Here is a 17,500-nt window from a genome sequence, read left to right as displayed (position 1 = left end):
TTTTGAACTTCTTTTCATTGGTTGAGTGATTGTGCCATAATTGGCAATACTGGCCTCATGTTGTGTGCACCATTGTCCCAATACGATTGAAACAAGAGAACCAAATTTAGGACCTTCAGAATGACTTCCCTCAAATGTCCAACCTGATAAAGAAAACAAAGTAAACTTGAAACAATAACACAGTCATACAACTACTGCATGTCTTATTACTACAAATTTTAATACATGTACGAATCCCAACTGGCTAGAGCACTTGGCTTTTTTCACCGCAGCCTAGAAGTGAAACCCTTGGTTAAAGAAGTTCACCAGTGCCCTAACAACCCAGTCACACTGCCTCCATTAAAGAAGAATAATTACATCGTTACTGGTATCTATTCTGGTCATTCTATAATAATGATAATGATAATGATGATATTTAAGTGTCAATGTATTTAGCACAATTTCATTAGTGTCCCCTAATTGGGGACATTAATGAAATTAGCTCAGATCAAATCAAATATTGCTTTTTTGTAGAGAGGGGAAAACCAGGCTGAGAGTACCCAGAGAAAAACCTCCCTTGGAGCAGAGAAGAGAACCAACAAACTCAACCCATATATGACGCCGAGTCTGGGAATCGAACCCGGGCCACACTGGTGGGAGGCTAGTGCTCTCACCACTGCACCACCCCTGCTAAAATTTTGCAACTTGCTTAAATTAGTGTTCCTTTTGTAATCTGACAGTGGGAGGCACGGTGGCCTCATGGTCAGTGTGCTCTACTCCGGGTTGAGTGGTCCACGTTCGGGTTCTGGCCTGGGACATTGTGTTGTGTACTTGGGCAAGACACTTTACTCTCACAGTGCCTCTCTCCACCCAGGTGTATAAATGGGTACCAGCGAATCCAATGCTGGGGGTAACCCTGCGATGGACTGGCATCCCATCCAGGGGGGAGTAGAAATACTCCTAGTCACTTAATGCTACAGAAACCGGAGATAAGCGCCGGCCCGGTATAAATCTGTGTAACCCTAATAGTTAATAACAATCAAAATGTGTACTGTTGAAGATTCAGCTTCTTAATAATTCCTTTTTAACCTTTTGACTCAACAAGCAGCGGTCATATAGCTTCTCCACATAAGTTGAATGAGCCTTGATGAGATCATCCAGATTTTTAGCCTGCAACAAAACAGTCTTGTTACTGCAGCATACAATGGACTAAAAAAAAACAACTTTTTGACCACTCAAACAATTCTTATAAATTAAAAAAATACATTAATGAAGGACTGCAAGCACCTGTAATTGCCACGACAAGAGAGTTTTTGTGCATTTTTACACTTTCACTGACCAATTTGGAGCAATGAAACTGCGCACAACTTAACAGACCTTAGATGAAAATAAGTTAGATTAGAAATATGATGAAAACAAATGGAGAGGGAAATCCATTTTGGCCGCTTTAATAAATAATTGAATTGCCTTCACTTGTAGCACGGGACTGACAGCCACAAGTAATTAAAGGAAATTTAACACTATTTTATTATTTATCTCTTCCCACAGCAATTTGACAAAAATACTTGCTTATGGCAGTTACACAGTCACACAGCTCTACACCTTCATGATTTATAACCTAGACAATTACATCAACATTGTAAAAGTTCAAGTTTTAAAAGTGCATTACCTGATCTAATGCCTTTTGAAATTCCAGGCCAGTTGAATGTAATATCTGTCAAGCGAAATCCAAAAAAGGGATGACATAGAAAATCATGACTCCATGAACATCGTCTTCTAAGAACAAGGTTGTTATCATGATTACAGTCACTTGAACTTTAAAAATGCAGTTGCCTTACCAACAAAATCTTCAATGTTTTTCCTCAGTAATGTTAATGAAAAACTTCAACCACAAATTAAGGTATGATACAACCACACAAGGCCGTCACACTGGCGGAAAAGCATAACGTAACACTTTTGACTTCAGTTCTCTCCTTGCAATTGTTCGCCCTCTTTTGCCATGCAAAATAGAACAAATTACTACACGTAAACTAAACCCCGCACAGGTTTTTGATTTCTTGGATCTAATTCTGATAATTTTTTCTCCGCAAGTTTACTTTTTTTAAAGAGCTCTACAAAGTTGTAGAAGGACACAGCTGAATTCTATACTCATGAATTTCAGTCATTGACTCTGTTAGAATCTTTAGTGGATGTCTCCTTAATGCAGCGAAAATGATGCTTTGTAGAAATGTAATATCAACATTTGTAAACGTTTTCTGAATTTTTTTAAACAAGTTTTCATTGGTATTGAATGTTTTCTATTCTCGTTTTAAAATGCATCAAAAATTTTCTTGAATACATAATTTCAACGTTTCCAAATGCATTCCTATGAAAAACAGCTCAATGCAATTTTCAAGCGTCATGCTGGTTTTGAATTCCCAAATAGGGTCACAATTAACTTACAGCTTGAGGCAATTTACCCTAAGATTACCAAATGAAGGTCACTTTGGATGGTTTTACTGCAACCCTAACCTTGGCTTAGAAGCCTCCTGAAGACAGGGTCCAGAGTCTTTAAGATGCTTATCTAATTTGAGTCCAACTTACTCTTGTCATGAAGTGGGTATGAATGCTGTTGATAAACTGCAACAACTTGAATCTCAACAGAAACATTTTGTGCAGCACATGCTCATTAACAGGTGATGCTGGCCTAGCTGAGGCTAAATTACTCAAACTCTGGGCTTGACTTTTATTTTCCTCTTCATCAACATAATCGCCTTTTTCCTGAAAGCTGTTGCCTCCTTGAAGTTCTAAACAAACAAGGGACTGTTAAAATCAAAACAAAACAAAACAAAAAAATTTGAAGAAGCCCTCAAGGTCTTAATTATCAAACTGCTATTCCACAGGAGTCACACAGAGAAGAATTGGCTCCAAGTTAAAACTTTTTCTACACAATTGGGTTGTTTGGAAAAAAAAACCACTCTTTTCCATGACTGGAATCTGCTTTCAGATAATACAGTACTGTGAATTGACCAGTGTAAATCCCTGACCAGTTCTGACATCGTAAAGTAACATATTAAAATAAATATGCAGTGGTATGATGCAACCATTTGCAGGTGTCTGTACAAAGGCAACCCTTTCCTTCTACACATAAGTTGTTTTAAGACTTTAAGTGTTGGTCTGGCTGGAAATAGAACGCATGACCTCCCTGACCGTGGTCTGATGCTCTGTCTACTGACAGATCCATCCAGTTGATGATCAATAGTGAGGAAATAAATAATTCTGAATTCTCATTGAAGTGTTTGACAAAGGCCTATAAATTGTCTTGGCAGTCCGTTTTGGAAGAGCAAGGTTAGTGCACTGCCATGCTAAGAGCACACTCTTCCCCCCAATTTGGCCGGGTCTTGACAAACTGCGAGTCTGCGGGTCAGCGAGCCATGCAAGTTGATTCAAACATGGTGGCTCCACACAAAAATTCTAAGGTGTATGACAACTGCAGACTGCAGAGCAGACTGCTTACAAATATATAGTGCTGATAAACAGTATTTAAGTCTAAGCACCCATTTGAAAACGGTTAGCTTTCAATAACTGTGTGTTAAGGTTAGTCTGCGGTCTACAGTCATGTGAGTTGTGTCACTTGACTCCCATGGCTCGCATATTGTACAAACTCACTTGGGTAAGGTAAGGTACATTGTAAGCGCTTTCCGAGCCAATCACCCAACACGCTGGTGCTTATCCCTGGTTTCTGTAGAATTAAGCGACTAGGAGTATTTTTAACTCCGGCCTGGATGGGATGCTAGTACATCGCAGGGTTACCCCCAGCATTAAATTCACCGGTACCCATTTATACACCTGGGTGAAGAGAGGCACCATGGGAGTAAAGTGTCTTGCCCAAGAACACAACACAATGTCCCCCGGCCAGGACCTCCACTCGCTCCGGAGTCTAGCACACTAACCATTAGGCCAACCCGTGCCTCCCACACAAACTCACTTGGCCTGGCCTCAAATCCCAGATGATGCCATACATGTAGGTGGGTTGAGTTACAGTTACTGTTCTCTGCTCTGCTATGAGAGTATTCCAGGGACTCCGGTTAACCCACCTCACCAAAAACCAACAAAGGATAATTGGATTTTGCAATGAAATAATTTGATTGTCATTGACTGGTAATAATAATTATGCTACTCTCATCAAATAATAAACCTGTTTTATAGGGTCAAAGAAAATGAATAAGATGGGACTGTGTACCAGAGAATCTTAGTTCATCCAAACTCCACTTTGCTTGTTTTAGTTTCAGAAGAAAAAGGAACACTAGATTGTAGAGCTTCTGACAAGAACTGTCAATGATAATGTTCACTGGCCAAGGTGCCTGCAAAATTAATGTAAACAATTTTTATAATTATTTGACAGAGATCAATTACAATGTAATTAAAGGTAAAACTTTATTAGACTTAAATATCAGTAGGTGCATGAACAATGATATTAAGGTCAGTGGAAGGTCACAAATGATATCAAAATTTTAAACTCAATGCCAATCTAACCTGTGTTTTACATCTTATCCAATCTATTACAGTACTAAAGAGCCAAATGAAATATATTGCTTTCAAACAACACAAAAAGAAAAGTACTTTAAGCCTTGATTGGCCCATTTGCCTCAAAAAGGATTTGTTAGGGTACTGAAATTGGGTTTAGGGTTAATTTTTTAAAGCTATTTTACATGCATCTTAATTATATTTTTGACACATGATACAAGTTAGGAAACCATAACTATTTGGAAATAAAGGAAGTTGCTCTTCAAGAAGGTGCCTGTTTCATTATCACGTCAAGATCAAAAGTAAAAAAAACACAGAGAAAGCAGTGTATTGCATGATAAACCTTGGATTGACAGCAACTGCTGGGACAAAGGAACATCTTGAAGATCCTTGTAAAATATCCTCTGATGTTTTTTACCAGGGCTACCTCCTTAAGGTTTAACGTCAACAAAAAAGCCAGTCAGACCACATAGGTACATGTGTTTTTCAAGATTACCTTGTAATTTAATGCCAGTCCTTGCAGTGATTTATTTCCCTGCTTTCGATTTGTGGAGCTCGAGGTATTTCCTGATAAATTCACCACTAACCTAAACAATTGAACAAGGTAAAAGGAATTGTGCATAACACCAGAGGCCATGGGTAGTTTATACTCGAGCTGATTTCAAGTTTTAAGCCCACTAATAATAATTGTGATGTTGTTCTTTCCAGGACACTCATGCTAGTTGTTATATTACACTTTACCCCTAATCATAAAAACACCTGTAAATTTTTCATTTTTCAACTTACATTTTCTCAGCTGATATTACACCTGTTATGCTGAAACTTTGCAGGGTTATAAGTAAAGGTGTTCTTTCTATTTCTGGTACAGTATAAGTTTTTAATCTTAACGTATTTGAATTTTTGGCTGCCATTTCAGAGAAGGGTCTATTATTGATGCAAGTTGTGTGATGAAAAGCACATCAGGTCTTAATACTTAGTTCCAAAGCTAATTGTAGAACTCATACCTCTCTATGGCCTTAGGAAATCTTGGTTGTAAAGCCTCTTGCATTAAACTGTTGAGGAATGATATATCTTGCCATGTTTCATGTCTTCTTGCCTGAAAGTTGAGATCAGCACTTTGTATTGTTCCTTCAGTATTTAATATAAGATTGATGTCATACTGTATGAGAATGATCATTGCAATGAGACTTATTCGCACAGCCGCCATATTGGCCATAGACAATAGATTTTGCACCCCAAGCCTTGAGTTGAAATGTCTGGGAACGAGTTTTCAGGGGTACCCAACGTCAATTTTCGGAAAATATCTGTTCGGAAGACAATTTGAGATCTAGAATTTTCGGAACATTTGTTCGAAAATTTCTTGCTTGCCTGCCTCTCCTAGGATTTTCGAACATCTGAAATATGGTATAATTGCCCATTTTTAACGGATTTTCACCCAAAAAAGGCCACAGAATTTTCGGGAGCATTTATTCTGGCTGAAATTTTTGGAAACGTAAGTATTGGTCACTATAATTTTCGGATTTCTAGACTTTCATCTAGGGAATCCGAACAGATAAAACATTTTTAGGGGAGAAAAATATGCCTATATCTACCGTTTAAATACAAAAATACGTTTAACAATGCTGTGTTTAAGTGGTTTTAAACTATATTCTCGTTGGGTGCCCCTGAGTTTTGGGGTGCAAAAACAAAAGTTTTAAATCCCTCAGGACTCAACACGGCTGCCATGTGATTATTAAAGGCCTATTACAGGGGTAATTTGAGCAGTCGCAAAGAAGGCGCTTGAATGGGAGTCAAACCCATGACCATGTGACAGCAGCCGTAGCACATATACGACCAATTGGGTCCGGCCTTTTGAGCTTGGATTTTTCCTGGCTTCTACACCATGTGCAACTTCTTACATTTCCCTCTTAACTACAATGTTCATTCTTGCATGAAACACTTTCACCTAATGCTTCAACTTTAAGAAGATGATGGCTCATATTTTCTGTCAAGTGAAATATCTTGGTAGTTAACACTGATCACTGGAAAACCATTCGATTTTTATTGAACCAAATATTTTCCGAATGGACTGACCTTATAAAAAATTTGAACATAAAACTGATGCATTGCATCCCCAGCCTCCAAAAGAAAGAAATTCTGCAAGATATCAACAAAAGCACACTATGTTCTGGGTGGTCAGCTCCAGTTTGCTTGACAATGAGTACCTGTGAAAAGACTATAGAGTAACTGCCTGTAACTTTATTTTGAAAAGAAGATGTTCCTGGATCCTGTCATGTTTAAAATTTAAACATACACTGTACACACGTTACAAAGTTCAGGACAAGACTTTTTAGGGAACACAAACTTTTGATTCCATACTTTATATTATAGAGATGGAATTAGATGTTCTGCCACATAGCTAATATTATCTTGAAAATCATGTGATTGATCACAGGAACATTGTACATTATAGACCCAGTTTTCCCTTCTCTTCAAAAACCAATATTTTCAGCATATACAGTGTCCCCAATATTACTAGTTCCCCAGTGCAAGAAGTCTTGACACATAAGTAAAGTTTATTATTATTATTATTATTATTACTATTATTATTATTATTATTATTATTGTTATTATTGTGTGTACGTATGTGAACTTTATTTTGATACTGTTCATTTACATAAAAATTTATGAAAGCGTTATAATGAACTATCGCTAAAAAACTAACCATGACACATTGTAATCTTAAATAATGCTGATCGAGGTGAATTGATTTCTTATTGATTTTTATCATTTATGAAACATGTCAACCTTGAAAATTAAAAAGGGAGAGGGTTTCAAATACAAACAATAAAAGATGTTTAAGGTGTCAGGAAAACTGAAGAATCAGAGTCCTTGGCAGGACACAAACCTATGACCTCCCATAACACCAGTCAGATGTTCTACCCCTTGTGCTGTCCTTTTTCTCAACAAGCAAGTAGTGTCCTATCCTTCCCACCAGAACATTACACCTTAACCCTTTGACATCCAAACCGGCCTAAACCGGCCTAAACCGGCCAGACGGTTCAACGGGGAACCCCTGGGAGTCAATGGGTTAAACACCACTCTTATAGTTACATTTGAAAATTTGTAGGTTCACAACTTTGTAGAACATACAGACCAAAGGGACATGTTGTCCATTTAGAACCTACTAGATAAACAACCTAGCACTGACAAGAGTTCTTGTAGTGCAATGGGTAGAGAATCCAATTGGTGTTGCAGAGGTCGTAGGTACATATGCCTACTAAGGACTGTTTTCCTATTAGCCTGTGACCAAGTAACATGTTAGAAGAGATTTGTACAGAGCCTTTGAAAGCAACAAGATTTGTATATTAATCATCGCAAGTTTTAATTTTCAGAATTTTACAAGGAATCAAGTCTGGTTTATTTACACTTTCCACAATTATTGCAGTGCAGGGGTTTTAATGATTGCTTACTCTCATAGCTGCCAAATGATCCAGAAGACAAAAATGTTCTCTCATTAACTTCACAGCTGAGCTGCTTGCCTAGGAAAACAAACATCATGAAAACAAACTACATTAACTCAGTTTATAATAATACCATTGAAACTGTCACATCAAAACACTGATAAAACTGTACGTGCAATGAGTTTTAAACTCTATAAAACACTCCCTACATTAGAATCCTTTATAGACCTCTTTCATAATGGCGCCCAAATCATCGGTTTTAATGCTAATAAGCCTTTCTTGCCTCACTATGATGACCAAAATTCAAAAGAATTTTTGTTTCAAAATTATTAGGGCAGAATGTAAAGATGGTCACCATTTATGAAAGTGGTCTATGTAATGAATAGTAATGAGACCCGGCTTGTTTTTTTCTCGTATGCTAAATGTTCCCCTCTCACTACTCGAACCTTTGTTCGGACTCATATGCATGAGGGACACATGTTTTAACAGCTCAAAAAACACTTGGCTATGCCTTGTATCTTTAAACCCGATAAAAATAATGCTGCTGCAAAGGTGTAGAATTACATTATTTAAAAAAATTCCAAACTTGAGTCTGCCAAGAGAAATTTCAAAAATGTGATACAACACTGCACCTCAGAATATGTTAGGGTGCCAAAGAACAGGAAAAGTAAAATTTTTTTTTTTAACTTAATGATACTCTTAAAGTGCCAATGTGACCAAAAAATCAATTCTTATTTTTCTAAACACTAAGCAAGTTTTAAGCCTTGATTTAAAAAAGGCACCTGTTTAATTTAACTGGAATTTTCCTATTATTTTAATGGTACGCCATTACTTTAAGATCTTGAGAGAGCTGGATCGAGGAGAAAATGACGTCACAGGCACACTACTTTAAAAATGCAATGCGTGTGTACAATCATGTACGCCGCAGAATTAATATGCAGCACGGCAGTTTTGGGCTTTCAGACTTTTAAACTCACATTTTGCATATAATAAGCCGCATTCACACCCTGACATTTTAATTAAGCTAGTGAGACTTTGACGGCATTTTTCCCTGGATCCAACCCTCTGAGGTCCAATTTATTGATCAATTTTGAACATGAGAAATGGCAGACTGTGAAGTCCAAAACTTACACTCAAAGTAAACGGCCTTTGGATAAATGTCAAATTCAACATTAATTTTGCATGGCTTTTCCAGTCAGGTTCTAAGCAAACACACTTTCAAAATATGAAGAAAAAAAGGAAGTGATTTTTTTTAATCACAGCCCTGGGCACTTTAAGTGGTAACACTAACCTGTAAACAGCATTCCTCAATCAGCGGTGTAAGACATCCAGTAATTAACAAATTAACTGGCTTTAGAAGTTTAGAAACACCTAACAAGAAAAAAAAGCAAATCAGCATACAGTATTAAATTATAGAGATACCATCCCCTGAAAGTTTTGTATAATAATTTAATTTAGCGGAATTGAGAATTGGGCCTTTACTTGCAATAATTCTGCAGTGTTTTCAAAACCAGCTGTTGGCCGTTATGTCGAACGGCAACTCTCACATTTGTGACACCTACTTTTCCTCTGACAAAATAAATCAGCCGTTCTCAAAAGAGCCAAGTGTCCAAGAAAGGGTTTGTATGTAAATAAACATGAAACTCATTGAGAACTTGCATGAGAACTTTCATTAACAAGGATACAGCTAGGGGAGGGGGGTGGGGAAAATTCCTAGGGTGCCCACTACAATCTCAGACAAAACCTGTTGAGACAAAGCGCCATTTTTGGTACTCCAACAACTTAATATCCAAACGTTCTGCTTAAATGCCGCCCTTTCCCCTCCCCCCAAACTCAATGTTGCCTTATCTTGGTCAGAAATATACTGTAGAACATAGGACAATACTCAGCAACATTGACTGAGGGGGGAGGGGAGTGGCAAGGGGAGAGTAAATATGGGTGTGTAAAAATGGAGGTGAATTTGTATCACTGTCTCAACAGTTTTATCTGAGATTGTAGGTGCTAACAATACCTAAAAATTGACTCCATTATATATGGAATTATTATGAGATATGGGCAGGGCACTCTTATGACCAAATTTGATGTGGAAAGTGAATAATTATCGAAATGTGGTGTGTACTGGCAGGGTCAGTATTTCGTTGATATGTCCCTACTGTGCAGCCTGCGGTCTGCACCATTCATATTCATCTCAATTGCTGATTTGTTGGAGAGGATCTTGAAGCAAAATTACAGCACACCTTTCCTGGAACACTATTTGGATGACTTTATCACGTTGGGCAATCCCAGTTCTATTGCATACAAAGAGCTTTTCCAAATTGTCAAATTAGGGCAGCAAATTCAGTAGCTCAGGCAGGTGTCCCTGACCACTTAATCAAGATGCTTGGGGGGTGGTCAAGTGATGCCTATCAACTCTATATCAGGACACCACAGGACACCTGTGCTGTCCCTTGCTGGTGTGTCTGGTTGTATAGCTGCATAGGTATGTTTTTTGCTTTAATAGTGGATCAGCTACAGGTGTAGGAGTGTGGGTGCCTCCGGTTAGGTGGTCTCAGGGCTCTGGCTTCCCAGTCATGGCCCCTTCATCTCCGGCAGCTTTGCTTAGGCTGGAGGTCCTTCTGCTTGGTGTGGGGTTCATGGTTGGGTTGCAGGGATTCCGGCCATGGGAGCATTACTTGGTCGACGGGCTAGCTGGCTGGCCTCCGATCCAGTGGAAGCCCCTGGACATATCCCAGGCACCTAAGCTCCATTTAGGGATGCAGTTGTTAATGGAGAGTTTGTATAATGAAGATGGTATCTTTACTCCCACCTCTCACATGTTCAACATTAACAGGCTTTTCTACAAGTCTGTCTTCCTCTCCAATCATAAACCAAAATAGCATGTCAGTGAATTACGTTACCATACCTGAACAAATCCTTGTGACTTTTCCTGCCGTTGCACTAAAATTGAAAATGAACGATAGCATGTAAATAATCTTGTCAGGGTAAATGCAGCAGTTTATCCTTTGAGGAGCAGCATTTGGGGGACACTCAGTGACGTTAATTGTCTGTATTCCAAGTCACGAGTGATGTTGAAGTTAGGGAAAAGAGCAAGAGGACACTTTTGTGATGCTTATTGACATCCACGTGCATCTTATTACTTACAATGGACTAGAAGTATCTGTGCTGTGCTCTAGAATCAATCCTTTGGATTCTGGGACAACATTTTTGTAAAACCTCGTACTACGTGTAGGTAAATGACAATGGTATCACATCTTTCCCGCCGAAATGATGCTGGTTTGCGTGCACTCACTGTTTTCTTTGAGAAAATCTCACACTCGTAGTGGCCCTCGTCCTAGAATCTAAAGCTGTCTAATGACTGTATAGTGGCTGCCCCATGTCATTGAGCTGCACCCTTCAAAATATTCTGTCCTGACTGCAAGGTGCTTAGCACAGCCATTTTCACTTTCAGATTTTCTCTAAAGTTTCCTAATAACACTCTTATTGAGAGGGCAAATTATTAGATACAGTTACAGTTATAACTGTACCTTTGATAAGCCAATGAGCTTGAGGACAGTGGAGACACGTTCATAAATGCAAGCTTAAGAACGTGATCGCCAGTTTCCTTAATAACTGAAAGAACTTGATCAGAACTTGTTATAGCATCCAAAAGGCATCCATTGTCTTCATTGTTGCCGCATGCGTTATTTTCTTCTGATGCTAGAAAGCAAGGTGTCATGTCAGCACGAAAGTAGATACATCTACCCCAGATGTCTGAAATACCCAAGAGTAGCTAAACAAAATCTCGTAAAGATCAGCCCAGTATCAATATTTCAACGCTCTGACACCATGGATTTGAAACAAAATTAATGAAAAAAGCTATCAACATGCTTTGTTCTGTTATGAGGCTAAAGATAGTAACAAGAAGTGACAAGAGAAGGAAAGAAGTGTTCACATTCAAGAAATGCAGGCAATTGCTTCTGAGTACTTTATAGGTGCGCATTGGTATGATACACTCTAAGACATGAACTTTTACAATATTGTTAATGAAATTACTGTACCTAGTAAATAAAGATTGCTTTTGAATACATGTGAGGTCCCATCCCATGTCCTTAATGCTTTTCAAACTTACCAAGATTCAGTGATAGTGAGGTCAAGAGTGCATCCAAAAACGTTTGGTACAAGGACCCTTGAAACAAAGAAAGGATAGAGCAATTTTCACAAGACCTTGAAAAATAAACAAAAACCGAACATAAACAAAAATGAAAGCATTTAATTGGTATCAAACAAAAACAAACAAGCGTGAATTTTCATTGCCTTAGCGAAAACGGATGCAAACGATGTTATCTCTCCAGGGAACTTTCTGGAAAGCTTTGCTTTGACATCATTTGAAATGCAGTAAATAAATGTGATCAGGCAATGGAACTGTTTACTGCACATATTAGGAGTTTCCTCGGCAGGAATAAGGAGAATGTTGGTTCTAATCTTGTCAAACATTGGTCCGTGAAACAAACTGCAAGCACTTCTTCAGTATTGTCGTTAGACAGAAACATAATAGGACATTTGCATGATGACGCCATTTGACTACAAGTACCAGAATCCTTCAGGTTTCGCTTTTCTCATGTTAATTAGAGCTATAAAAAATTGTTATTTATACCCCAATGGGAATACAAAATTTAAATATGAAAAGAAAAACAAACTGAATTGTGGTAGTTGTAGTCAAATGACACCATCGTGAAAATTGCCAATTATTGCTAACTCTTGAATGAAAGCAGGCTAAAATAATAATGATGATTGATCTAATAAAAGGTAATATCCCTGAACCAAATCACCTTAAACTACATGTAGATCAAATGAAATCACCTGTTGGTTTTTTTTTTTTTTTTAATTGAGAGGGTAAGAGCATAGCAACCTCAGAAAACCCCAATGGGCAGAGTGGCAAATCATTAAACAACTCAGCTGAAATGGTCTGGAGTCCTGGCCCCTGTTGTTTGAAGGGTGGATAGCACTATCCACTGAATAATGCATTATTGGTCTTGCTAGTGTTTACCCGCTGGATAGCATCACCCACCTTTTGGAAACCTTGGACACAATGGTGCCAGGCCAGTGCTGGCACTCCTTCACAAACCCTGTTACCTGGTATGAATTGACTGACAATGCACAGTAGACATAGCACATTGGTGAGGGCATTCTGCTCAACTCTAATAGACTTTGAAATCATGAGTGTTTTGGATTCAATATTGCCTAAAAAAAGGAGAGGCGCGGTGGCCTCATGGTTAGTGTGCTCGACTCCGGATCGAGTGGTCCGGGTTCGGGGCCTGGCAGGGGACATTGTGTTGTGTTCTTGGGCAAGACACTTTACTCTCACGGTGCCTCTCTCCACCCAGGTGTATAAATGGGTACCGGCGTAATGCTGGGGGTAACCCTGCGATGGACTAGCATCCCATCCAGGGGGGAGTACAAATACTCCTAGTCGCTTCATGCTACAGAAACTGGAGATAAGCGCCGGCCTGATGAGCCTTCTGGCTCGTAAGCGGAGACTTTTTTTTATTGCCTAAAAAAACTTGTAAGTATACATTGATTTGATCTGTTCTTGTTGCTTATATGTAAATTACATGAAAGTCAATTGACAGTACAGCTGTAGTAACTAATTTGCATACAAGAAAATAAAGCAAGTCAACAGACTTACTAACCTTTGATACTCTTAGAAAGATATTCAGTCATCTATCAAAAGGAAAGAACTGAAAGTTATTTTTAATTCATGAATCACAGGGTGAAAGCTTTAAGGCCAAGAAAATTCACTATAATTTTTACATCCGAGGAGGTGGTGTGATTCAGGGCTAAGGGCACTAGATTTGCCTGCTGATGCTCTGGGTTCAAATCCAGCTCTAATTGCCACTGGCTTAATTTGTGTTTGGTAATTCCAAAGTCGATTCTTACTTTCTTTGTTAACAGCCAACTGCTTGCCTCCCTCCTTCCACAACTCCCAGAGCTCTAGTTTGAAATGTTTACGCTACAATTATCAACAAAGGGCACTTATTTTATTTTAGGGTGTTTATTAATTAAGTTAGAAAATTCACATCCACGGGCATCAATGTCACACTGACCATACAATGTATGCAAATAGGGACTTGAAACCATATCAGACTAGTATTGGTCATGGTCAAAAACACCATAACGATCAATTACTATGGCAGAAATGTATTAATTTTTTACATCCAATGATGAAAATAACATATGCACTTTCCATTCCAACCGCTGGGAGAGCATACCATAATATGCAGACCATAATTCTTTAATTTCTGAAGTACCAAGTAAACAATATCTTACATATAAACCGACCCATGTGAGGGAACCAAGGTGAACTTGAGTGGGTACAATCATTTAAATTTTCATGTTATCAGGTACATGTAAACAAATGCCATTATTTTATAAAATCTGTAAACAGCTCACCTTTCCAAGTCCACAAGTCAACTCTACAGACTTGACAGCAGGGAAAATCTGTTCAGAGGAAACATGGTAGTATTCTAACTGGGTTAACTGAATAGAGTGTAATGTGAAGTGCTAGATTTCTATCCCATATGAACCATGTGAGTGTTAGCCCTACTGATGGAAATGGGCCCACACAAGGACAGAGAAAAATTCTGACAAGGGTGACCGTTTGTATAAACGTAACCTTTCCTAGTATTCTAACTGTTTGTTAAATGTACATGTATCTATTAAGCAGTTTATTATCCTCATAAGATTTTTTAGTCTAGTTTATCCTCCTAATAAACAATGTAATGCAGACGGTAAATGATTGAGGGAGCATCGTGAGCTGTGGGATTTGAGGAAGCTCTAAATCTCCACATCTGAAAGCATCACAACCAAAAGATAGATGTGTACCGAATGACCTCACTTGTATAAACCATGTGCGGCATTTTCAGTGGCTTGCATATTACTGCCACTCAGTTAGCTAAGAAGGTGGAGCATTGAATTCTGCCCTCAACTCTGACCAGTTCCAAAGTTAAACCTTGTTCATCATCTGTGTGATGTTGCTCTACTCAATTACTTTTTGTTGCAGTAATAATGAAGAATGTCATTCTTGCTACTCAAGTGAAAAAGAAAACCCTCAAAGTCCAGAGTGCAGCTGCATAAACTTGTTGCAAAAATATGATATGCATCGTGGCCCAGGCTTTGTTAGTTGTGTGCGTATGTAATTTGTTAGTTAGTCTTATGTTGTCTTTGTATTGCCAAACGTATTTTCTATGCTACAATAGATAAAATAAAATTTGAAATCTGTCACAAGAACCCGCATGCAATGAGGAGGGATACCGAATTCCTGGAGCTTTGTTTTGTCCTCAGATCTCATAACAAGACGTAGGTTACCTCACTAGAGTCCTCTGTATAACAGGCCGTCTGATAGGGTGCGATTAAAAAATGCAAATTATGCGATTTTTTCAGGGCAGATTGTGCGATTAAAAAGGCCAATTATGCGATAAATAATGTAAATTATGCGATTTTTTTTCTCAGCAATATTATTTTAAGCTTGTTTTATAAGGTTTCAGGTTAAGAAAAACACTTTTTTGCTGCCCTAAAGACATTTTGAACACAAAGGAACAGTAATTACGTATCTCGATCGGCATTAGTTGGGATAAATAAAAAAAATTAGGTCTTCTGCACTACCGGTGCACCACGTTAAAAGTTGAAAGGACACAGCTAAAATGCCAAATGAATGATCAAGGTGCTTGTCAACCACGAACTTCCGAAGATGGTCAATCACAATAGGGCCATACCCCCATTTATACGAGAGAAAATAAGCAGCGGGTTTCTCTGGTCGCGGCTTACAGAAGACTCGAATGTTCACCCCGTACCGTATAAATGGTACAAAATCTACGTTCACGTCTTTTTCAAGCCGCGGCTTACATTGACCTGGGAATATATATTCGTATAAATAGTTCCTTTTGCGTATTTTGTACACCGTGGCTAGAGTAAACCGCGGCTTATTTTCTCTTGTATAAAAGGCCCTAATATTGCACGACCAGAAAAACATCAGTCCATCGTCCACGTGAAGCGTTTCTTGCTTGATCGTGAGCTGTGAGATTGGGCGGAAAGTGGGAACTTCCTTCTTCGTCGAAGAAAAAGCGAGCGTTTTCACAACAAACTTATACATGAATAAGTTTTTATCAGTTTTCAACGAAAGAAACTACATTTTGCCGAAAAACTTACAACTTCGCTTATTTTTCACAAATCTCTTAACTGTGTCATTTCAGTGGTGTGTATATAAGGGCATGTTTGTGTTGCACCAATAGAAGGAGACTCGTACCAGGTCCCCGACATGAAAAATAAAGCCTTGAACCTCGAATGTTTACGAAATCGAAGGTGACAAAGGTTTTTTAGCCTTTTTCCAAGATAAATCATCTTAAAAATGGCGTATTTATGCAGGAATTTCTAAGAAACGTGTTGATTTATGTTTCATTTTATGAATTTTGTGCGTCCTTTTGTAAATTATGCGATTTTTCGTGAATTGTGCGATTGGATGCGATTTGAGGCCGATTGTGCGAAATCGCACCATCGCGTAATATCAGAAGGCCTGGTATAAAGCTATAATAATATTGTATCTCACCTTGCACATTTTGCAAAAACCTAAATTTTGAAAAAAGTCAGAATAGTTACCTGATTAATAACAGTAAGTAAAAAGCAGGGAACAACTGGGTTCTGAGGATGATCAGAACATCTAAGAATCACACCATCAGACCAGAACTTCACACTATCAACACTGATATCGTGAATTCTAAAAAAAAAACAATAACTGTTAGTCCTAAATATGGAAATGAGCTTTTTTGGCCCATTAACAGTGTTGGAGCGCAGAGGCTATTAAAGAAAATAATATTGAAACTCTAGTCCTGGGCTATTTCTATACGAACACTTGCCTGTTGTCTTTGACAGAACACTCACTGGTCTGGGATGTTCAGCATATGAACAATTTGCGTGACATTTTTTAAAGATAAAATACATTATTTTACTGACATCATGTAATCATTAAAGGTGAAGTGAATTGTAAGGTTCTGTATAGAAAGAGTAATACACAACATAGCATTAAAGAAACAAAGTGGAGGAAAGCAACCAGTATTAAAGCTATTTAAAAAGTATGACATAGTAAAACGCAGGACAACTATAGGAAAATCTAGTGAATGGTCTGAATGCACGGGATCTGAACCATGAGCAAATCCATATAAAACCAAAAAATTAACCATAATGATTGCACTGTTCTTGGTAATGCAATTGAATATAAACTCTTCATCTCCAACTTCTGGTTTTTTGGGGTTTTTTTTTGGGGGGGGAGGGGGGTGGGGAGAGGGGTGGGACATCATGCATTTCATTTTGTATTATGTAGGTTTAACTGAGAAGGGCTTTTATTTATAACTGGCAGATGGACAACCTGGGCGGAAGACGACAGCTTGACTCTGAGGAACCTCAACTTTGAAGATGATTTGAACACTTGGGATGTTGAAATTATGTTTAGCTATTGTCAGCTCTTAAAAAAATTAATACAACAAATTATACAAATACAAAGCAAAGTTACAACATTTGAATACAAAAAAATTAAGTGTAAA

General features: G+C 38.2%; 1 protein-coding gene across 3 annotated transcripts in view; it reads right to left on the bottom strand.

Moving 5' to 3' along the window:
• Nucleotides 1-17,500, bottom strand: part of LOC138031203 (gamma-tubulin complex component 5-like) — a 40,068-nt gene that overhangs the window by 3,210 nt on the left and 19,358 nt on the right. For all 3 annotated transcript variants that reach the window (XM_068878869.1, XM_068878870.1, XM_068878872.1), the window contains 16 exons: nt 16,560-16,677; nt 14,358-14,405; nt 13,598-13,628; nt 12,037-12,093; nt 11,453-11,624; nt 10,831-10,865; nt 9,220-9,299; nt 7,938-8,006; nt 6,559-6,621; nt 5,490-5,581; nt 4,982-5,072; nt 4,202-4,322; nt 2,563-2,765; nt 1,649-1,693; nt 1,069-1,149; nt 55-143 (listed from right to left, as the gene is read on the bottom strand). In XM_068878869.1, the coding sequence (XP_068734970.1) occupies nt 55-143; nt 1,069-1,149; nt 1,649-1,693; nt 2,563-2,765; nt 4,202-4,322; nt 4,982-5,072; nt 5,490-5,581; nt 6,559-6,621; nt 7,938-8,006; nt 9,220-9,299; nt 10,831-10,865; nt 11,453-11,624; nt 12,037-12,093; nt 13,598-13,628; nt 14,358-14,405; nt 16,560-16,677 (1,395 nt within the window). The remainder of the gene's footprint in view (nt 1-54; nt 144-1,068; nt 1,150-1,648; nt 1,694-2,562; nt 2,766-4,201; nt 4,323-4,981; nt 5,073-5,489; nt 5,582-6,558; nt 6,622-7,937; nt 8,007-9,219; nt 9,300-10,830; nt 10,866-11,452; nt 11,625-12,036; nt 12,094-13,597; nt 13,629-14,357; nt 14,406-16,559; nt 16,678-17,500) is intronic.

The sequence above is a fragment of the Montipora capricornis genome, chromosome 14, assembly GCF_036669925.1.
Source record: "Montipora capricornis isolate CH-2021 chromosome 14, ASM3666992v2, whole genome shotgun sequence".
In the NCBI taxonomy this organism is placed as follows: domain Eukaryota; kingdom Metazoa; phylum Cnidaria; class Anthozoa; order Scleractinia; family Acroporidae; genus Montipora; species Montipora capricornis.
Note: the sequence above shows the minus strand (reverse complement) of the source record. Positions and strands in the feature narration are given on the sequence as shown.